General features: G+C 38.4%; 1 protein-coding gene and 1 pseudogene across 1 annotated transcript in view; one reads left to right on the forward strand and one right to left on the reverse strand.

Moving 5' to 3' along the window:
• Window positions 1-19,915, forward strand: part of TIMMDC1 (translocase of inner mitochondrial membrane domain containing 1) — a 30,733-nt gene extending 10,818 nt beyond the window's left edge. The window contains exons 5-7 of the mRNA XM_033091889.1: window positions 13,045-13,123; window positions 16,551-16,661; window positions 19,378-19,915. Of these exons, the coding sequence (XP_032947780.1) occupies window positions 13,045-13,123; window positions 16,551-16,661; window positions 19,378-19,528 (341 nt within the window). The 3' untranslated portion in view covers window positions 19,529-19,915. The remainder of the gene's footprint in view (window positions 1-13,044; window positions 13,124-16,550; window positions 16,662-19,377) is intronic.
• On the reverse strand, window positions 1,516-10,600 carry LOC117014099 (S-phase kinase-associated protein 1-like; annotated as a pseudogene).
• Window positions 19,916-20,388: the final 473 nt, after the last annotated feature.

Below are 20,388 nucleotides of genomic sequence, written 5' to 3' on the forward strand. Positions count from 1 at the left end.
TAAGCTTCAATCAAGAACTCTATATGTAGCAAACCATCCTACAAAATTGAAGGCAAAAATAAAGACGTTGTCAGATAAATAAAGAGAATATGTTGATAGCAGACCTGCCTTACAGACATACTAAAGGAATTTCTTCAGGCTGAAAGGAAGATACCAGATGGTAATTGGGATCTACATGAAGAATTAAAGATCATTGATAAATATAATTATATAAATAATTATTAAAGGCAGCATAAACGTATTTTCTTATCTAAAAAACAGTTATGTAAAATAATAAAATTGAAGTGTTGGGCATATAACATTTAAAGCTATATATGACATTAATAGCACAAAAGAGAAGGAAGAAATGGAGACATATTGGAGCAAGGAAATAATAACTTGATTCCACAGGAAGAAATGAAAAGTACTAGAAATTGTAAATATGTAGGTTAATATATATAAAATAATTTGTAAATCTATTGTTTCTCCTTTCTTAACTGTTTTCCCTTTAACTTTAAAAAATACATATAGTTGTGTAAAATAATAATAACATTGTATCGTTGTTTTGAAACATATACGTAACAAATGAAAATATAGCACAAAGATGAGCGAAGAGTGGAGCTATATTGAAACAATGTTTCTGCATTTTACTGGAATTAAATTAGTACTGATCTGAAGTAGATTGTGATAAATTAAGATGTATAGTGTAATCCCTAAAGCAAGTGATAAGGAAGTAACTTTTAAAAGTAGCGACAAGGTCAAAAAGGAACTAAATACGATATATAGAAAACAAATAGCAATGGCAGACCTAAATCCAACAATACCAATAATAACATTAAATATAAATGGATTAAATATCTCCATCAATAATCAGAGATTGTCCAACTATATTTTAAAACATTCAGCTATATGCTATCTATAAGAGACATACTTTAGGTTCAAAGAAATAAAGAAGTTGAAAGTAAAAACATGGGAAAAGATAAACAATGGAAACAGAAAAAGAGCTTGAGTGACTATACTAATATGACAAAATATACTTTAAGACAGAATGTTAGAGACAAAAGAAGACCTTTTTTGAAATAAATTTTTATTGGGGAACAGTATGTTTCTCCAGGGCCCATCAGCTGCAAGTCGTTGTACTTCAGTCTAGTTGTGGAGTACGCAGCTCAGCTCCAAGTCCAGTCGCCGTTTTCAATCTTTAGTTGCGGGGGGCGCAGCCCACCATCCCATGCAGGAATTGAACCGGCAGCTTTGTTGTTGAGAGCTCGTGCTCTAACCAACTGAGTCATCTGGCTGCCCCAATACCTTATTTTATTTAAAAAAAATTTTTTTAATTTTTGTTTATTTTTTTCCATTTACTACCTACTATGTAACTTACTTTTTATTGAAAGTATCTTGCATTCATGATGTATGCTTTCTGGGTTTTACATTTTAATGTTAAACGTTAAATTTTCTTTACATGCAAGTGGTGTAAATGGTTCTCCCCACATGGGTCACCAATTATAAAAAGATGACGTACCACAAGAGTTGTCTTTTTTTAATTGAAAAGCTAACTGTCTAGTTATATTTCCCCCTAAACCACAAACTGAGTAGTAACTGAGACTCTAGCCAACATATTCAAAGCTGAGAGAATTAAAAATGCAAAAACAAGTCCTCAGATCCAATTAAGGGAGTCCTACTACATACGGGCTAACCAATACCAGTGGTGCTCCTTGACTCCAGGAAGCTGGATGACATCCTAATAACCCCCACTCAGAACATTTATCTCAAGAAGGTTTTTCCCAGCTTCCAAACTCATGAATAAAGATAATATGTTGTTAATTCTATTTCAGAAAACTTTTGCAAGTAGTTTTATTTACAATGCCAACTTTTAAAAGGTCAGTTAACTAGACAATAAATTGCTTTACAGAAAGAGGGAAAGCCCAAAATGCCACTTCCTATAGAGAACCCACAGTTCAGTTTTATTCAGAGCAAAGAAAAAAAGAATACTTTGATCATACTGGAAGAAACTCAGCCAGCCATCGCTTTGGAATCTGTACCCAATACATGTAATCAGGACAACATTCTGCTAATACAATTGATTTGCTGCTGCATTTGTCTACTGTTTATTTAATATTAACAATTATAAACAGAGCAGTGCAACTAGTATTTGGAGCAATCCTTACAGTGTTACAGTGTCAGGCACAACATTTCACTTCTCTTCACACCACTGGCTCTCTTTGCGTACCTGGGCTTCCTCTTCTTCAGTAAAGTCGTTTTTTTTTTTTTAATTAAAAGTTTATTGGGGTGACAATTGTTAGTAAAGTTACATAGATTTCAGGTGTACAATTCTGTATCACATCATCTATAAATCCCATTGTGTGTTCACCACCCAGAGTCAGTTCTCCTTCCGTCACCATATATTTGATCCTCTTTACCCTCATCTACCACCCCCCGCCTCCCCTACCCTCCGGTAACCACTAAACTATTGTCTGTGTCTATGAGTTTTTGTTTCTCATTTGGTTGTCTCGTTCTTTTATTGTTTTTGGTTTACATACCACATATCAGTGAAATCATATGGTTCTCTGCTTTTTCTGTCTGAAGTAAAGTCATTTTTGATGTTGAAGGTCTTGCGAATCTCCTCAGTTTTCCCCTTGATCATATTGGCAACAGTCTTGCATGTAACATCAAGCAAACCTTTGATGTCTAAGTAGTTTGCAATCAGAATAAGCTCAAAAAGTGTTCCTTGGTTGTAGCGTCCAGCACGAGGAGGGTTGTGGGGAGGGAGAAAGATGGTACAGGGCTAGGAAAAGACAGTAGCCATGAATAGAGTGCAAGCTGGGCCAAGGGGCTGCAGCCTCAAGGACTGGCCCCTAACCAACGCGCGTAGTTTTTATTAGTAAATTTCTAAAGAGGTAAAAGATTGTTAATCTCAAGATCTGTGTGTTAGCAGCCTGCAGGCCGTCTTTCCGAAAGTTCCCATTGTGTTCCAGCTTGTACTTTGCCTTCACACACACGCCCATCTCCAGGGAATCCATTGAAGGGGAGGGACCGATATAATTCCTTCGGGTCTCAGTTTGCTGAGACTTCCCCTCAAAGGAGCTTTTCCGATATCCCCATCGGCCTCAGTTTGCTGAGGCACTCCCTTGTGAAATCCTGGGAAGAGCGCTGGGGAACAAACGCTTAGGCAGCTGTAAGGCAACATCTCCCCCTTTTTGTTTTCGTACTAGTAGAAACACAGACTTGGCAGTTTCCTCATTTACCGCCCATCGGAGGGCTTGTCCACACCTGAGGACTAAACAAAATAGAATAAGAATAATTAACAAGTGCAATTGCACCCGCAAATCCTCCACCTAGGGTTTTCACCCAAGTGAGTGGATTTAAATGAGATAGTTCTTCCGCAGCCGTGGAAAGCGTCTCCTCTCCTGGGAGGAGTGGGAGCGTGGCATGAGATATTTGATCTACTTCTTGTTGTAGCTGTAGAATATCTACAGTAAGGTTGGGAGCATGTCCCCCGAGATGAGCTCGTACCTCCCACCACGGGGTCCTAGTTTGGTTGTAAGAGAAAGGAGTCACACAGTAAGTGGAAACATTCCAATCACATTTTAAAGTAATCATGGTATGGAGACTTTCTAATTGATCTCCAAGAGAAACTTCAGTTGTCTCCAAATCAGCTACTCTAACACTAATTTCTTGATCAACTCTAATTTGTTGATTCCAAGTCTCACTAGCATTTTCATGCCATTCTTGTACGAATTGGGTTGTTTGTACAGTCTGATGTAGTGCTACTCCAGAGACTGCAGCCACTGTGGCTATTGCTGTAATTCCCATAATTGCTGCAATCAAAATTCCAATAAATCTTTTCTATGTAAAATCTTACGAAGAAGTTGTAGAACAACATGAACAGTTGGGGAGCCTTCCCACACCCTAGGAACTTGGATTGGTATCCATAAACCCCGTCTTCTTTTTAAGATCATAATTTGGTTTTGGAAGGGATTATAAATTGAAGAATTAAGGCATGTAAATAAACAACATTGAGGGCTTTCAGCTACTTTTAAAGTTGGATTAATTGTACGCTTTCCTAATAAAAAGGCAAAAGGAATTTTAAGACAAACTTGTAAATCAAACATTTGTGTTTTTTCAAATCTAAAGGTATCTTTTTTGTTTTTATCTTCAGTATAATTTCCTTTCCAGATCTTATTTTTTCCTAGGCTTGAAGCCACTTTCCATAAAGTTTTTTGTAATAGGCCTCGGATGGGTTTGATCATTCTTAATTGAGGTGGCGCAAGAACCTTATCCTTCCAAAAGATAGAAATATTAAATGGGGATTTAATTATTTTTGGAAAGCCTTGACTGAGCAACTGTTCTCTTAGTGACTGAGGGTCAGAGCATTTTAAGCGAGAACATACACGGAATGTGATCCCATAAGGGCCCCAGTCGACTACAGTGAATTGGGAATTATTAAATAACACCCGATTTAGGCTTCCCCTACATTCTTCCCTATGAATGCAGGAATGTGTATCAATCCAATTATTTTGAGGACATGGATGAAGGGAAGGAGGAAAACTATGAGTGTTTAACTCCTGTGTCTGAAATCCTTTACCAGAGATCATAAACAATTCCTTATAAGTGTCATTTCCTTCTCCCTTGGGAATTACCCAAGCTTGATCAAAGAGAGGAAGACACAGAGGGATGGGACCAATGCAAATGGGTGTATATAAATAGCCTAGAGCTGTATGGCCAGAAAGAGTAAAATTTTGGCCTTCTTCCTCAGGAAACTCCGGACCTCTTTGATCTTCTGGTCCAGGAAACCAAGAACTATCATTAATATAAATAAGAGGAGGAACATCATTTCAAGTTACACGTGTCAATAATGGAGGATTGAGTAAATAAGCCCAAATAAGTAAAATTCTTGGCTGCAACGCCAAGTGGGAGGCAACTTACTACAGAGATGACCGCCAACATGGACAAAAACATATTGACGTCGGTTTTGGGAACTCTCTTTTTAATCAACCTGTTTTCAGCCATGTGAGCCAACTTTTTCAGTTGCCCCCAAGTGGGAGGTTGGACACTGGTCGTCTGTGCTCTCATCTGTTGCATCACGGTTCGAACGGGGGTTGAGGGCTCTGGACGAGTGATTGGGTGAGCAGGTTGGAAGGAGAGGTTGGACTTCTCCATTGTTGGAGGTTCCACCGTCTCCGTGTACCCTGTGAAGGGTTTCAGCCAAGTGCGGTTTCTCTTTCGCTGGTTGCTGCTCATGGTATAGTTGAACACACCGACCAGGTATCCACAAAGGTTGTTTTTCAGTACCTGGAGAAATACAAGCAAAGCCTCGTCCCCATGTCAATAAAGTTCCTAGTTGCCAGTGATTAGTGTGAATGTCCTTCCACCGGATAGGCACATTTTCTAAAGGTTTTGGACTCCGGAGACTATTAAAATGTCTCTCAGCTGCAGTGCATCCAAGGTGAGCCTTGGTGTCTGAGCCAGATTAATTCAAAAATTTTGAAGTAAACATAGCTCTTGCTAATTGTATATGCGGGGGTCCCATATTTCTCCCCTTTTTTGTTTTTGTGATTGTTTTTTCAGTGTGGCATTAGCATATTCAACAATGGCTTGACCGTGTGGGTTGTAAGGAATACCAGTGGTGTGAGTAATGTGCCGTTCAGTACAGAATTTTGTAAACTTGGCACTGGTGTATGCAGGGCCGTTGTCTGTTTTGATTGCTAGAGGAAGCCCCATAATTGAAAAATAGACAAACAAGTGGCGTATTGTGTGGGCAGTAGTCTTGCCACTTTGAACCGTAGCTACAAGGAAGCCAGAAGCTGTATCGATGGTGACATGTACAAAGGACAAACGTCCAAAAGAGGGAATATGAGTTACATCCATCTACCAAAGGGCATTAGGTACAAGACCTCCAGGATTTACTCCTTCAGGGCATTCCTGTGGAGCGTTGAGAATCTGACAAGTCTGACATGTTTGAACAATCTGTCGCACTTGTTTATTAGTGATAGGAAACTGAGAGCAAAGACCACCAGCATTGGTGTGGGTCAAAGAATGGAAATGTGTTGCCTCGGTAACATGGGCACTCCCTATTAATGAGTCTGTACTAGCATTACCTTGAGTCATAGGACCAGGTAATGTAGTGTGAGCTCGGATGTGGGTGATAAAGAAAGGGTGTTGATGATTTCTCACAATCTGTTGGAGTTGGGTAAATAAAATTTGAAGAGATTGATTGGAATTATTAGAAAGAGACGCCGTCTCAATACTTTGTACTGTATGAACAACATAAGCAGAGTCAAAAACAATATTTAAAGGATCTGAGAAAGTTTGTAAAGCGATTAAAACTGCTACCAACTCAGCCTTTTGTGCTGAAGTACAGTTGGTGTGAATAAGTTGATGACCTTTTTTGCTGACAATTACTGCTTTACCATTATTAGATCCATCTGTAAAAACTGTAAAGCCTTGAGGAATAGGAGTCTGAGTTTTTTAGGGAAAATCCAATTAGTTTTTAGGAGAAACTGAAATAACTTATTTTTTGGGTAATGATTGTCAATTATTCCAAAAAAGTTACTAATAGCAATTTGCCAAGATTCAGAATAAACGTTTAAATGTATTGTTTGTTGTTTTTTAAAGGGAACCACTATTTTACTGGGTTCTTGTCCATTTAAATGAAGTATCCTAGTGCGAGTTCGTGATATGAGTTCTGAGATTAACTCTACATAACTCTGAAGTGACCTAACAAAGTTGTTAGACAGAAAAAGCCACTCTACCAAGTCATTTTGTTGAACAATTACCGCTGTAGGTGAATGTGGAGTAGGGAAAATTAACATTTGTAAAGGCATGGAAGGATCAATGCGTTGAACTTGAGCGTCTTGAATTATCTTTTCAACCATTTCTAAGTCTTTGTTGGCCTGAGGAGTTAGGGTACAGGGACTGTCTAGTTGGGGGGGGCCACAAAAGACCAAATAAATTACTGAGAGCATAGGTGGGTATACCCAGAGTGGGACTTATCCAATTAATATCTCCTAACAATTTTTGTAAATCAAAGTAGAAATTTGATCTCTTCTAATTTGAACTTTCTGGGGTTTGATAGACTGACGGTCCACAATTGTTCCTAAATATTGGACCGGTGTTGTAGTTTGAATTTTATTTGGAGCAGTGTAGAGTCCAGCCAAATCAAGTTGTTTTTTAAGTAATTCAAAGCATGCTGCTAAAAGCTCTATAGAAGATGCAGCACACAGAATATCATCCATATAATGAATAATCTTGGAAATTAGTTCTTACAGGTTGTAATGCTCTGGCTACAAAAAGCTGACAAATTGTAGGGGCTATTAAGCATTCCTTATGGGAGGACTTTCCATTGAAATCTCTTTATAAGTTCCTTATTGTTAATTGAAGGAACAGAAAAAGCAAATCGAGGACAATCTTGAGGATGTAAAGGGATTGTATAGAAACAATCTTATAAATCAATAACTATTAAAGGACAATTTTTTTGAATCATAGAGGGTTGTGGGAGCCCAGGCTGTAAAGTACCCGTGGGCTCAATTATAGCATTGATAGCTCACAGATCTGTGAGCATTCGCCATTTTCCTGATTTTTTCTTAATAACAAATACAGGGGAATTCTACGGACTAGTAGAAGGCTCTATATGATCTTGTTCTAACTGAATCTGTACTACCTCTGTTAATGCCTCTAATTTTTCCTTAGAGAGGGGCCACTGTTCTATCCATAGAGGCTTATTGTTCATCCATTTAAGGGCTACCAGAGTCCGTAGCTATTCAACAGTGGCCCCTATAAAAAAGGTTTTTGTGTTTTTGTCAAATATCCCAATCCTGTTCGTCTTTGGGGGTTGAATTGGCTGAGTAATTCCCTGATTAAATTTTCCTAAACCTTTTTGTTTGATATCCCATTCGACTCATAATTTGTTGACTCAGGACTGTATTGTCCAGGTGGTATCCAAATTTCTGACTTCCATTGTGTAAGTAGATCTCGACCCCACAAATTAACTGGAATGTCTGCAATATAGGGCTGTAAAAATTCTTTTTGTCCCTCTGGCCCAAGGCAGGGAAGAATGTAGACACTTTGGCATAAACCTGAGGCTTGGCCCACCCTAATTGATCTTGGGTGTTTTCCCAATGGGCACTCCCTAGCAATTGATCTTTGACAAGAGCTATATTATGAGCCTGATTAAGTCTAGCTTGGGTTTCAGTACCATCAATCCACCAAGTTTTAAATTGTAAAAACTGGGATGAGGAAAGACAAGTCTTGGCCAGGGTGTTCTAATCTGTGGGAATTAATTGACTGCCATCAGCTGCACTCATGGTGTAAGACCCATAGTGTAAGGAGAAGTAGGGCCGTATTGAGTCATAGCCTCTTTGAGCTCTTTTAGAAGTTTAAATGAAAATGGCTCATGTAAAAATTCTTGAACAATACTGGGGTGATCTAGATCCTCGTCAGGTGTTATACGTTCACGAATGACAACAGGAATGGTAAATGCCTCTAAATCTCTTTCCATTCTAGCCTGTCTCATACCTTTTTCTACTGCAGACAGAGGCGCGTGCGAGCCTCCTGAAGGAGGGGGAGGTGCGTGGGTGGTGGAGAGAAAAGGATTAGTATTTTCCCCAAGCTGCAAGGGTGAATCTAATTTATCTGCTGTTAAAACAAGCGATGTTAGCAAGTCAAGCAAAGGGGCTGAGGGAGGAGGACAGTCCTCCAAAGGTGGATATAGTGACTTGGGAATTACGGTGGGAGCTTCTAGAGACTCTTCCCCCTTTTCCTCAGATTCCTGTACCTTTCCTTTTTCTCTTTTATCTTCCTCATCAGTTTGTAAAGGTTCTAAAACTGACCGGATTAATTTCCACGTATCCCAGATGGTTACTGGGAAAGAAACTCCTTTATCATATAATCCACGGAGTTCCATACCAACTTTTTCCCATGTTTTTAAATCTAACGTCCCTAAGTTTGGGAACCAAGGACAATAAGTTTCAATTACTTTGAGAAGCTCCTCTAATTTCTGATCTGACATTGAGCTCCTCTAGCCTTAAGAAGGTGTTTAAGCAAACAAATATAAGACCTATATTGGCTATTAACATTCCCTATTATGTATAGAGAAAAGGATAGAAAGAAAGACTTTCACTCCAAATGGATTCAGATGCCAGTCTGGCCGTGTCCCTCGCGGGACTTTAAGATCGGTCTTTGGCTAAGGTGAACCCGTATAAACCCTGGGCGTGGTAAACGCCGTCAGGCACTGTCACCGTTTTGCCTTACGACCTAGACCACGGAACCGCAGATTAGGGCCCACAAAAGCTCCGTAGCTATAGCCGTGGAATTATAAATATACACTCACACAGTCACTCTCTTGCATAAAGAAAGAGAAAAATTCCCCGTTTACCTTGGTTAAATTCTCTGAGAGTTACCCTACTTTCTTCCAGTAGTTGTCGCGCCCTCTCCCGGGTCCCTACTCCGTGAAACCTCTGAATTTCGACTCAAAGTCGACCTTCCTTCTTGAGCCCCACAAGTGAGTCCCAAAATCGGAAGCCCCAGAATCGGGGGCCCCATGTTGGGCGCCAGATGTTGCGTCCAGCACAAGGAGGGTTGTGCGGAGGGAGAAGGGCAGCACAGGGCTAAGAAAAGACAGTAGCCAGGAATAGAGTGCAAGCGCAGGGCCAGGGGGCTCAGCCTCAGGGACTGGCCTCCGAATCCGGCCAACGCCTAGTTTTTATTGATAAATTTCTAATAAAAACGATTGTTTTTGAGGTCAACGATTGTTGACCTCAAAAACTGTGTGTTAGCAGCCTGCTGGCTATCTTTCCGAAAGTTCCCATTGTGTTCCAGCTTGTACTTTGCGTTCACACACACACACATCTCCAAGGAATCCATTGAAGGGGAAGGACCGATATAATTCCATCGGGTCTCAGTTTGCTGAGACTTCCCCTCAAAGGAGCTTTTCTGATATCTCTCCATCAGGCCTCAGTTTGCTGAAGCACTCCCTTGTGAAATCCTGGGAAGAGCTCAGGGGAACAAACGGTTTGGCAGCTGTAAGGCAACACTTAGTCAACTTTTGGGAATTTTTGGTCCCAAACAGGGATATCATCTGTGCTTTTCTTGGTTCTCATCATCCTCAGGAGGTGGAGTGTTATCCTTGGTGGTGCACCACTGAATGACCTTTTTAAATATTGCTGCATTAACATTCAATAGAGGAACTGGGTCATCATCCATTCCAAAATCTTTCAACATGGTCTTGATAGTCACAGAGTGTTTGGCAATTTCAACATCAACTTCAGATATCTCTCCATCAGAACTCTGCAAGTTAATTGAAGGCATGAAGCTCGGTCTCAAGGAGACAGTGGTCCGTAAGCTGACGAGAGCAGGGTGGCGGCAGCACACACAGAAAGGAAAAAAGATAGAGAACAAGGCCACTCCTCAATTACCTGTATTTTAAAAAGAAGAAAGATACCAAATGAATAATCTAGCTTCCACCGTTAGAAACTAGAAAATGAAGAGCAAAATCTAAAGTAAGCAGACAGAAGAAAATAATAGAATTAGAGAAAACGCAATGAAATTGAAAGAAAACAATAGAGAATCAATGAAACTAAAAGTTGGTTCTTCGAAAAGATCAACAAAGTAGACAATTCTTTGGCAAGACCAAACGAGAAAAAAAGGGCACAAATTACCAAAATTCACTCAAGAAGAAATAGAAAAATCTAAATAGCCCTATAACAAATTAATAAACTAAATAGTTAATTTTAAAATCTTTTCACAAAGAAAAGCTCAGGACCAAATGGCTTCCCTGGCCATTTGAGAAGTCTCTTTCACAAACTTCCAGAATATAGAGGAAGACTTCCCAACGTATTCTATTAGGCCAGTATTATCCTGTTACCAAAGCCAGATGAAGATAACAAATGAAACAATAGAACACTGTCCCTCAAGAGTATATACACAAAAAACCTTAACAAAATAGTAATGAACAAAATCCAACAACAAATAAGGATTACACACCATGACCAAGTGGAATTTATCCAAGGAATTCCAGGTTAGTGTAAATGAAAAAGCACTTGACGAAAATCTAAGATTCATGATGAAAACTCTCAACTAGGAATGAAAGGGAACTTCTTTAACGTGAAAAAGATCATCTACGAAAAATCTACAGCTAATGTCATATTTAAAATGGTGAAAGACTGAAATGATTTTCTCCTAATACTAAGAAGGAGGCAAAAGTGTATACACTGTATTCAAGCATATGCTTGATATGAATACACTTGTATTTGGCATTATACCGGAAGCTTTAGCTAGTGCATTCAGGCAACAAAAAGAAAAAGCATCCAAATTGAAAAAGAAGTCAACTGTCTTTATTCATGGAAAACATGATCTGGTGTAATAGAGTCTGACTATTTTTGATGTTTGGCTGCCAACAGCTTCTAAATCCCACCAATCCTCCTTCCCTCCCTTTCCCCTTTTTTAAAAATAGCCTTTAGTTTTTAGAACAGTTTTAAGTTCATAGCAAAATTGGGCAAAAGATACAAAGATTTTCCATATACTTTCTCCCCTCCCACATATACATAGCCTCTTCCACTATCAACATCCCTCAGCAGAATGGTACATTTGTGACAATTGAAGAACCTACATTAACACATCATTATCATCCAAAGTTCATAGTTTATCTTAGGGTTCACTCTTGGTGTTGTACATTCTATGGTTTTGGACAAATGTATGATGATAATATCCATCATCATGGTATCAGAGAGTATTTTCACTGGCCTAAGAAGCTGTGCTCTGCCTGTTTATCCCCCCACTCCACCCTGCCCCTGCAACCACTAATCTTTTTACTGTCTCCATAATTATGCCTTTCTCAGAATGTTATATAGTACGAATCATACAGTATGTAGCTTTTTCAAATTGTCTTTCACTTAATCACATTTAAGGTTCCTCATGTCTTTTCATGAGTTGATAGTTCATTTCTTTTTAGCACTGAATCATACTCCATTGTCTTGAACGTTCCACAGTTTATGTCTCCATACCTACTGAAGGACATCTTGGTTGATTCCAAACTTTGACAATTATGAACAAAGCTTCTGTAAACATCTGTGTGTAGGTTTTTGTGTGGACATAAGTTTTTAACTCTTTTGGGTAAATACTACGGAGTGTGATTGCTGGACCGTATGGTAAGAGTATGTTTAGTTTTATAAGAAACCTTCCAAACTGTCTTTCAGTGTGGCTGTACCGTTTTGCATTTCTACCAGGACTGAATGAGAGTTTCTGTGGTGTCAGTGTTCCAGATTTTCGCTATTGTAATAGGTTTTTTTAAAAAATGTTTTATTTGGAAGAAGAGACTCAGAAAAAAAAAAGACCAAATTTATTACTGTCTCTGAGTAATGAAATTAAAGGTGATTTTTGTTCTTGTTAAACATTTTAGAAAATGTAAAAAAATGAATATATGGTACTTAAATTAGAAATATAAACTTCAGATGTTATTTTTTTTCTTTTAAATATTACTACCTGAGATGGTATTTGTTGTGTTGTGCATACTGTAGTAAAATAAGAAAATGAATGACCATCATGGATGTGTAGAGTCCCAGTGGGAGGGAAAGAGGACCCATGCACCCGCCACTAGGTGGCACTGTAAGCCAAATGGTGTCCGCTTTCTGGCCTGCCTGAGATGTAGTATAGCCGTACTGAAAGGGCAGGGCTGGGGGAAGGCATAAACGGGGTTTTGTTGTTTATTTGGAGGAGGCTTTCCTTGAAGAAGGAAGGAATGAAAGGGGTGGAAGTGAAGAAATTACAGATTTTTAAGGGGAGGTGGGCAAAATTGAAGCAGAATGGGAAGACGTTGGATCCATAGAACCAGATGGAGGAATAAGGTTCGTAAAAGGGACATTTCTTCCTTTGAACCTGCAGAATGGAAGAGAAGCTAGCTGTGTTGGCATTTTAGATCCAGGACATCTAGGTTATGTGGATATATTAATGTTGGGTTCAGAAAGCTTACTTTAGGTATTTATGTCCTTTTTATAGAAGGAAATTTTTTAAATGGAATTCTGGTACTTAAAGATGATTTAATACTGCCTTTTTTCTGTGTTCGTTTTTAAATAGCTGTCACAGGAAGTCTTTTTAGGATAAACTTAGGCCTGCATGGCCTGATGGCTGGTGGCATAATTGGAGCCTTGCTAGGGTAAGTGTTAACATGGTCAGATTCTAAATTAACCAACTTTCATTCATGCCTTGTCTTTTAAATATCTCATTCATTTCTAAAGAACAAATTTAATACTTAGAGCCTATAAAAGATCTCTAGTCTTGTATTGGTAGTAGCTTTGACTATCCAAGTCTAATTCTAGCCCAACTGCTGCTGATTTATTAGATTGGTGCAAAAGTAATTGCGGTTCTTGCAATTATTTTTAACCTTTTAAACCGCAATTACTTTTGCACCAACCTAATACTTCCAGTTTTCACTGGGTAAAAACTGTTTAAATATCACTAACACCTGAAACTATTTGTAACTTAAACAAAAGTACTTATAAGTAGCAGGGAAAAGGAACAAAAAGCAGTTAAGAAGTACATTCTATTAAAAAAAAATTTGTTTCAATTTTGTTTAATTTCATAAATTAAAAAATTTTTCTTTTCTAACTTTTTTCTTCTCTAACTTTTTACTTTGAGAAATTCTGAACCTACAGAAAAGTAGAATGAATTAGTACATTGAATATCCATATACCTTTCACTTAGATTCACCAATTGTTAACATTTTGCCATATTTGTTTTCTATCTCTCTCTCTGTATATGGGATGTGTGTATATTTCTTTCCTCTTTTTTCATTTTGGTAAACCGTCTGAGACCTTATAATTCTGTACCCCTAAATACATGGGAGTGTGTATCTCCCAGGATAAAGAACATTGCCCAATGGTATCACAATACAATTATCACAATAAATAATTTGGCATTGATTCAATACAGCTATCTAAGATAGGTCTATATTCCAAAATCTTCCATTATTACAAAAATGTGTGTGTGTAAATTTTTTTTAAAACCCAGGGTCCAATTGTATGTTACATTTAGTTGTCATGTATCTTTAGAGTCCTTTAATCTAGAACACTTCCACTGCCTTTTTTTCCCCCAGAATATTTCTCAATTTTTTGGTTATCCCTTCATGATTAGATTTAGGTTTAATGTTTTTATCAGGAATACAACGTGGGTGAAGTTTTGTTCTCAGTGTATCATTTTATGTCACGCATTATAAGTGATGTTAACTTTAATTACTTGGCGTATTAGTTTTATATTGCTATGTAACAAATTACCACAAACTTAGCAACTTGAAATACCACCCATTTATTATATCACAGTTCTGTAGGTCAGAGTCTTGGGTGGTCTCAAATGAATTCTCTGCTCAAGGTTTCACAAGGCCAAAATTGAGGTGTTGGCCAGGCATGCTTTTATCTGGAGGCTCTGGGGAAGAATCTCTTTTCAAACCATTCAGGTTGTTGACAAAAGCCTTGTGGCTATAGGTCTCCGTTTCCTGGGTGGCTGTCAGCCAGGCATCACTGTTCCTAGAGGCATCCACATTCCACCTCACAATATCCCTCCATGTTCAAAGCAGCAACCAGCAACTAGCATTTGAATCCTTCTCATACTTCAAATCTCTCTGACTTCCACTCTAGCACCAGCAAGAGAAAATTCTCTGCTTGTAAAGGGTTCACCCAGATAATCTTTTTGATTGAACTGATTAGTAACCTTAATTACACCTGTAAAATCAATTTGCCACATAATATAATATAATCATGGGCATAATATCATATTCACAGTTAAGATATTAGGGCAGGACAATTTGGGGGGCCATTTGAGAATTCTGCATAAATTTCTCCACTGCAGAGTCATCTTTTCCTATTGTGATTAATAAGTAATCTGTGGTGTGTGACTATGTGAATAGCCTGCTTTCCAGCTATCTTCTAGTGATTTTAATGATCCGTGCTATAATCAGTTATTACAAAGGTGATTGCAAAACACTGATTTGCTACTTCGTGTCATTTCTTCTGTTCTTACTAGTTGACATTCATCTGAATAGAAGAGTTCTCCCTTCCCCATTTTTCTTAATTCAGCATGTCCTAATCCATTTCTGACATTATTTTTGTTGTATTGTTAATATACCAGCTTGGTTTGAAGGGAAAAAGTATTGAAGTTACCAAAAATAATTTTTTTCATTGTGGTGAAAAAACCTATAAAAATTACTATCTTAACCTTTTTCCCCCCTCATTTCAGTATTTTTATTTAATTTGTTTTTAGCAATTTACATATCTTCCCAACCTTTCTTTTAAGTTAGTGTGACAGTTTTCCATAATAAACTACTGAAAGAGAAGCTTTGGTCAAGAATGGAATGAAATAGCAAAAACCAAAACAACAAAACAACAAAAACAAACAAAATCCAATCACTGCTGCTTTGAAAAAATCAACACTTTTCACCAATTATATTCAAACAAAAACACACAAACAACATTTGCAAGATATGTGTCTTCAGTGTTACCTTGTGGCTGGCTCTCCACACCATCATGCAACATAAAAATTACTATCTTAACCATTTTTAAGTGTACAGTTCAGAGGTGTTAAGTATATTCACATTGTTGTGCAATGGATCTCTAGAACTTTTTCATTTTGCAAAACTGAAACTCTGTACCCATTGAACCCTAATTCTCTCTCTCCTTGCCCTTCAGCCCTTAGCAACCACCTTTCTATTTTCTGTTTCTCTGATTTTGACCACTTTAGATACTTCATGTAAGTGGAATCATAAATAACATTTGTCCACTTGTAACTGGCTTATTTTTCTTAGTATCATACTCTCAAGGTTCATCCATGTTGTAGCATGTGTCAGCATCTCTTTTTTTAAAGCTGCATAATACTCCAGTGTATATATCATGTTTTCTTTATCATTCATTCATCTGTTGATGGACATTTCCACTTAGCAGAAACAATTTTTAAATGAAATTACTGAAGTTGTAGTCAGAGGAAATTTAAATTATATCAGAGTCAAAAACTCCTTTTCTTTGAGGACATAAGAATGAAACCCTCTTCATTACTATAATTATCTAAATCAGTTTCTTAACGGGTAACCGTTGGCATGTGGGTGAGACTGTTGTGCCAGACTTTTGAATTTTAGGATGTTTTGGTGGCTCCACCCCCAAAAGCCAGTAGCATTCTTCACCCAACCAAAAATGCCTTCCATAGATCCTGCCTCCTAGGGCGTCTGGTACCATTCCTGTAGTTAATTTTATTTCTGAGAAACCTCCAATATAAAGCTACTTACTAGAACTTGTCGTAAATATATATTTTCCTGGTTAATTTTTTGGTTAAAAACAGAGCCAATTTATAGACCTATTGGTTTTTATATCAGTTAATTTTAGGAAGTTTCAACGATTGTTTTTCTCTATTATTGAGAGCAGGAAGGAAATTGCATTTTTTTTTCTTTATTCCACAATGATGCATTAATTGTCATGTTCCTGTACCTGTCAGTTACCAGGTGGTTCAGTTGGTGTTGCTCATGTCCTAGCAGAGACGGTCACACAATGTGTGGTCTGATGGTTCCGTTTTCCCAAGCTTTCCCTCTGCTTCCCCCTCAGCACTCCTATAGGAAGCCTGTTGATGGCACTTCAGAAGTACTATGGTGAGACCGTTCAGGAGAGAAAACAGAAGGACCGAAAAGCACTCCAGGAGCTGAAACTGGAAGAATGGTAAGAAACAGGTTAAGACTAGGGCATTCGACTCTCCTAGCAGCAGGCCTTAGATAGTGGTGCTCTCTTAACCCAAGTACTCTAAACTGCCACTCAATTCAAAGAAGAGTTCATTTTTACTGAGTCCTTCAACTTCTACCCTACCTGGTCTTTCATCTTTTTAATTAAGTAGAATGGGAAATGAAAGACTAATTTTATTTTTAATCTGAGGAGGATCTTTTTTCTCCCCTTCTCTCCCCTCCTCCCCCACCACTCCGGTTCAAGCTGTTGTTTCTCTGTCTAGTGTAGGACACAGCTCCCTGGCTCATGCTGGTATTATGAGCCTTGCGCTCCCCTGGGCTGAGGCAGTCGGCCTCCAGTCTTCAGTCGGCCCGGTGGGCCGCTCACAGCAGCTCACGGCAGCTATTGCTGGCCGCACGTGAAGGCTGCTGGACGCTCACGCTGGCTGCCAGCCACTCATGCTGGCCACCTGCCGCTCATGGCAGCACACGGTAGCCCATGACAGCACACGGTAGCCCACGACAGCACACAGCCGCTCATGCCAACCTCCAGGCAGTCCAGCTCCAGAAGAGTTGTTGTTCACAATCTTAGCTGTAGAGGGCGCAGCTCACTGGCCCATGTGGGAATCGAACTGGCAACCTCGGCTTTAGGAACAGGGCGCTCCAACCACCTGAGCCACTGGGCTGGCCCCAGGATCTTTTTTTAGATACATTTTTTTTTTTTGAAAACTGAAAGTGTAAATTACATTTGGTTGCATATATTTTTGTTGTTGTTGTTTTGTTTTACTGCATATGGAAATTACAGAAAGAAAATGCACAGCAATGAGTGAGATTTACTGGCTTTCTTTGGAAGGTGATGTCCCGGTTTACACGTACATCTATCAACAATATGGGACATGTTCCGACTCCACATTCAAAGATTCTACTTCTTGCTGTGGATGCAGAGGAATTAGGTAGCTATAGTGGCTGTGCATGGACTGGAAGCCACTGAGGGGGATAAGAACTTTCACCTGTTCCACCTAGTCCTCCCCTTGGGTACAGTAGTCAGACTGATACCAGACTTCATGCTGATTCTTTGTAAGATCAACATAACAGGCTGCCAACTATCACTCCTGGTACAAGTGATTGTCATGGTTCAGTTTCCTGGCTACCTAAAATGACATCTGCTGCAGCTGCTGCATTGGTAGTTGAATAGGTAAGCAGTCATTTTATTCTAGGTTTTTATTTGAAACATCGATTTGTGGTACACACACACACACACACATACACACACGCAAATTCTTAGTATCTATAAATCTGTTGTCCAAAGACTTAGGTGCTATAGAAGAAAAAGCATTGATTTTGGAGCCCATGAAACCTTGAAAACAAGGCTTAAATACTAGCTAAACTATTAATGAGTTCTATGACCGTAGATATTTTTCTTAACTTTAAGCCCTCAGTTTCTCGGCCATCCTAAAGGCAGAAATCACACCCATCCTGCTCAATATATGTTTGTTTCATTCCTTTCTCTTCTCCATTCTAAGAGGGTGGATGGGGTATGAAGTTATTTATGTACATTCTAGGAAAAAGTACTTAAAATTCTGAACGCCAGCATAAATTTTAATATTATAGAGAATTAAAAGCATGAAAGCATTAGCTTATTTCTAGTTCTTAGATATAAAAGACTTCTTTTTTAAAAAGGAAACTTTGAGAAAGGAGTTAGAAAGGTAAGGAAAGTATATTGGCTGTTTGAATCTGATATAGGAAGTTATGGAGAATTAACATTTGGAAAATATGAACAAATAATTTTATTCCAGTAAAAAAAAGAAACCAGAAAAAGAAAACGACAGAAGTCAATCAGTTATTTGGAGATGGAAAAACCTCAAGAATGGGTAAAAATAAAAATAAAAATTATAGTAATGAAAATACTTTGGAAGAAGGAACTAGTACCAACAATGTATAGAATATAAATATATATATATGTGATATTTTAAGGAGAATTAATAGTTAAGAACCTTTTATCTGTCTGCTTCTTTGCTTGAAAATAACTAACTATAGGGAAATCAAAATGAGAGTCTAAAAAATTGTCTCAGTGAGCAGAAAATGTAGAAAACTGGCTACAGAGATATGGAAGAAGAAACGGTCAAATCTGGTTGTGAAGAGTTGAGAAGAAAGTCATAGGTGATGTTGATAATCACTTAAAGGAAGACAGTAACACTTGATTTAGGAAAAAGAACTGATCTGTTATTTGGAAATTAGATTTTAAATCCTTCTAAATATACATCTATAGTGTTGTCCCATTTGATTTTTTGGTACCAAGATTACCATTGTTACAGCCTCTGTGTGGTTCCTACAAGGTCTGGCAACAGAGTTTAACAGAGTGGCAGGGGGCTCACATCCTCTGGACCCTGAGGGCAAGAGGACAGCCAGGTTACAAGGCTCACACCTTAGCTCAGGGTGCTTCAACTCCTGCTCGTCACCCCTGCAAGGGCTCTGGAATATGTTACGGATCAGAGCTGCTGCCAAGGCAATGTTCTTTTTGGTAATATGAGAATTCTAGTTGGCTTGTGAGTGGGACAGGTTAGGAGAGAGAAGAAAGTCATTGTATTTGAAGTGCAAGGAGCAGTGTTTGCTTATAAGTTGCAGGGAGAAAGAGACAAGTGCTATTTAAAAAAAAAATCTAAAAATTAAAGAAACGGAGCAGTACTTGATGTATCCTTTTCTTTCTCTGATTACAGGAAAGCTAGACTACAATTGACTGAGCTCATTCCTGAAGAAATTGAAAGTAACCTACAGAAAAATCAATCCACGGATGATGCTAAGAAAATTGAAGCTCTGCTAAATCTTCCTAGAAACCCTTTATCAACAGATAAGCAAAACAAGAACTGAAAATGTTCTGGACTTGAAACTCACTGGAGAATTGAAGGGGTCTATGTTGCCATGTCCATTGAATGCCAGTTGTCAGGCTACTCCTTGGTTAACCTGCTGACACTTGTAAGCACTGGCACCTGCAGTGGCAGTGACTTGCTCTTAATTTTTTTACCAATTTTTTAAACCAAGAATTGGGCTATTGTACTCTCACTTTACTTATCCTTAAATTTAAATACATACTTATATCTATATTGATCAATCTGTACATTTGACATTATATCTAGATTGATTGATAAACACACACACCCAAGGTCAGAAAATTAAATTCACGAACTTCCTCCAACGATGTTATTATCCTTTTTTGATATCAGAGGGATTGGACTATTCATTATGAATTTGTACCAACTGGACAAAAGGTTAACCAAGTTTACTTTTGGAAGTGCTGTAAAGGCTACGTGAAAAAGTTAGATGACCTGAACTTTTCACCAACAATTCATGGCTCTTGCATCACGACAATGCACCAGCTCATGTGGCACTCTCTGTGAGGGAGTTTTTAGCCAGTCAAAAAATAACTGTATTGGAACACCCTCCCTGCTCACCTGATCTGGCCCCTAATGACTTCTTTCTTTACCCAAAGATAAAGGAAATATTGAAAGGAAGACATTTGATGACATTCAGGACATCAAGGGTAATATGACGACAGCTCTGATGGCTATTCCAGAAAAAGAGTTCCAAAATTGCTTTGAAGGGTAGACTAAGCACTAGCTTCCCAATGGGAGTACTTTGAAGGTAACCATAGTGATATTCAGCAATGAGGTATGTAGCACTTTTTTTAGGATGAGTTCGCGAACTTAATTGTCCAACCTCGTATATTTTTT

Source organism: Rhinolophus ferrumequinum, chromosome 2 (assembly GCF_004115265.2).
Source record: "Rhinolophus ferrumequinum isolate MPI-CBG mRhiFer1 chromosome 2, mRhiFer1_v1.p, whole genome shotgun sequence".
Classification (NCBI taxonomy): domain Eukaryota; kingdom Metazoa; phylum Chordata; class Mammalia; order Chiroptera; family Rhinolophidae; genus Rhinolophus; species Rhinolophus ferrumequinum.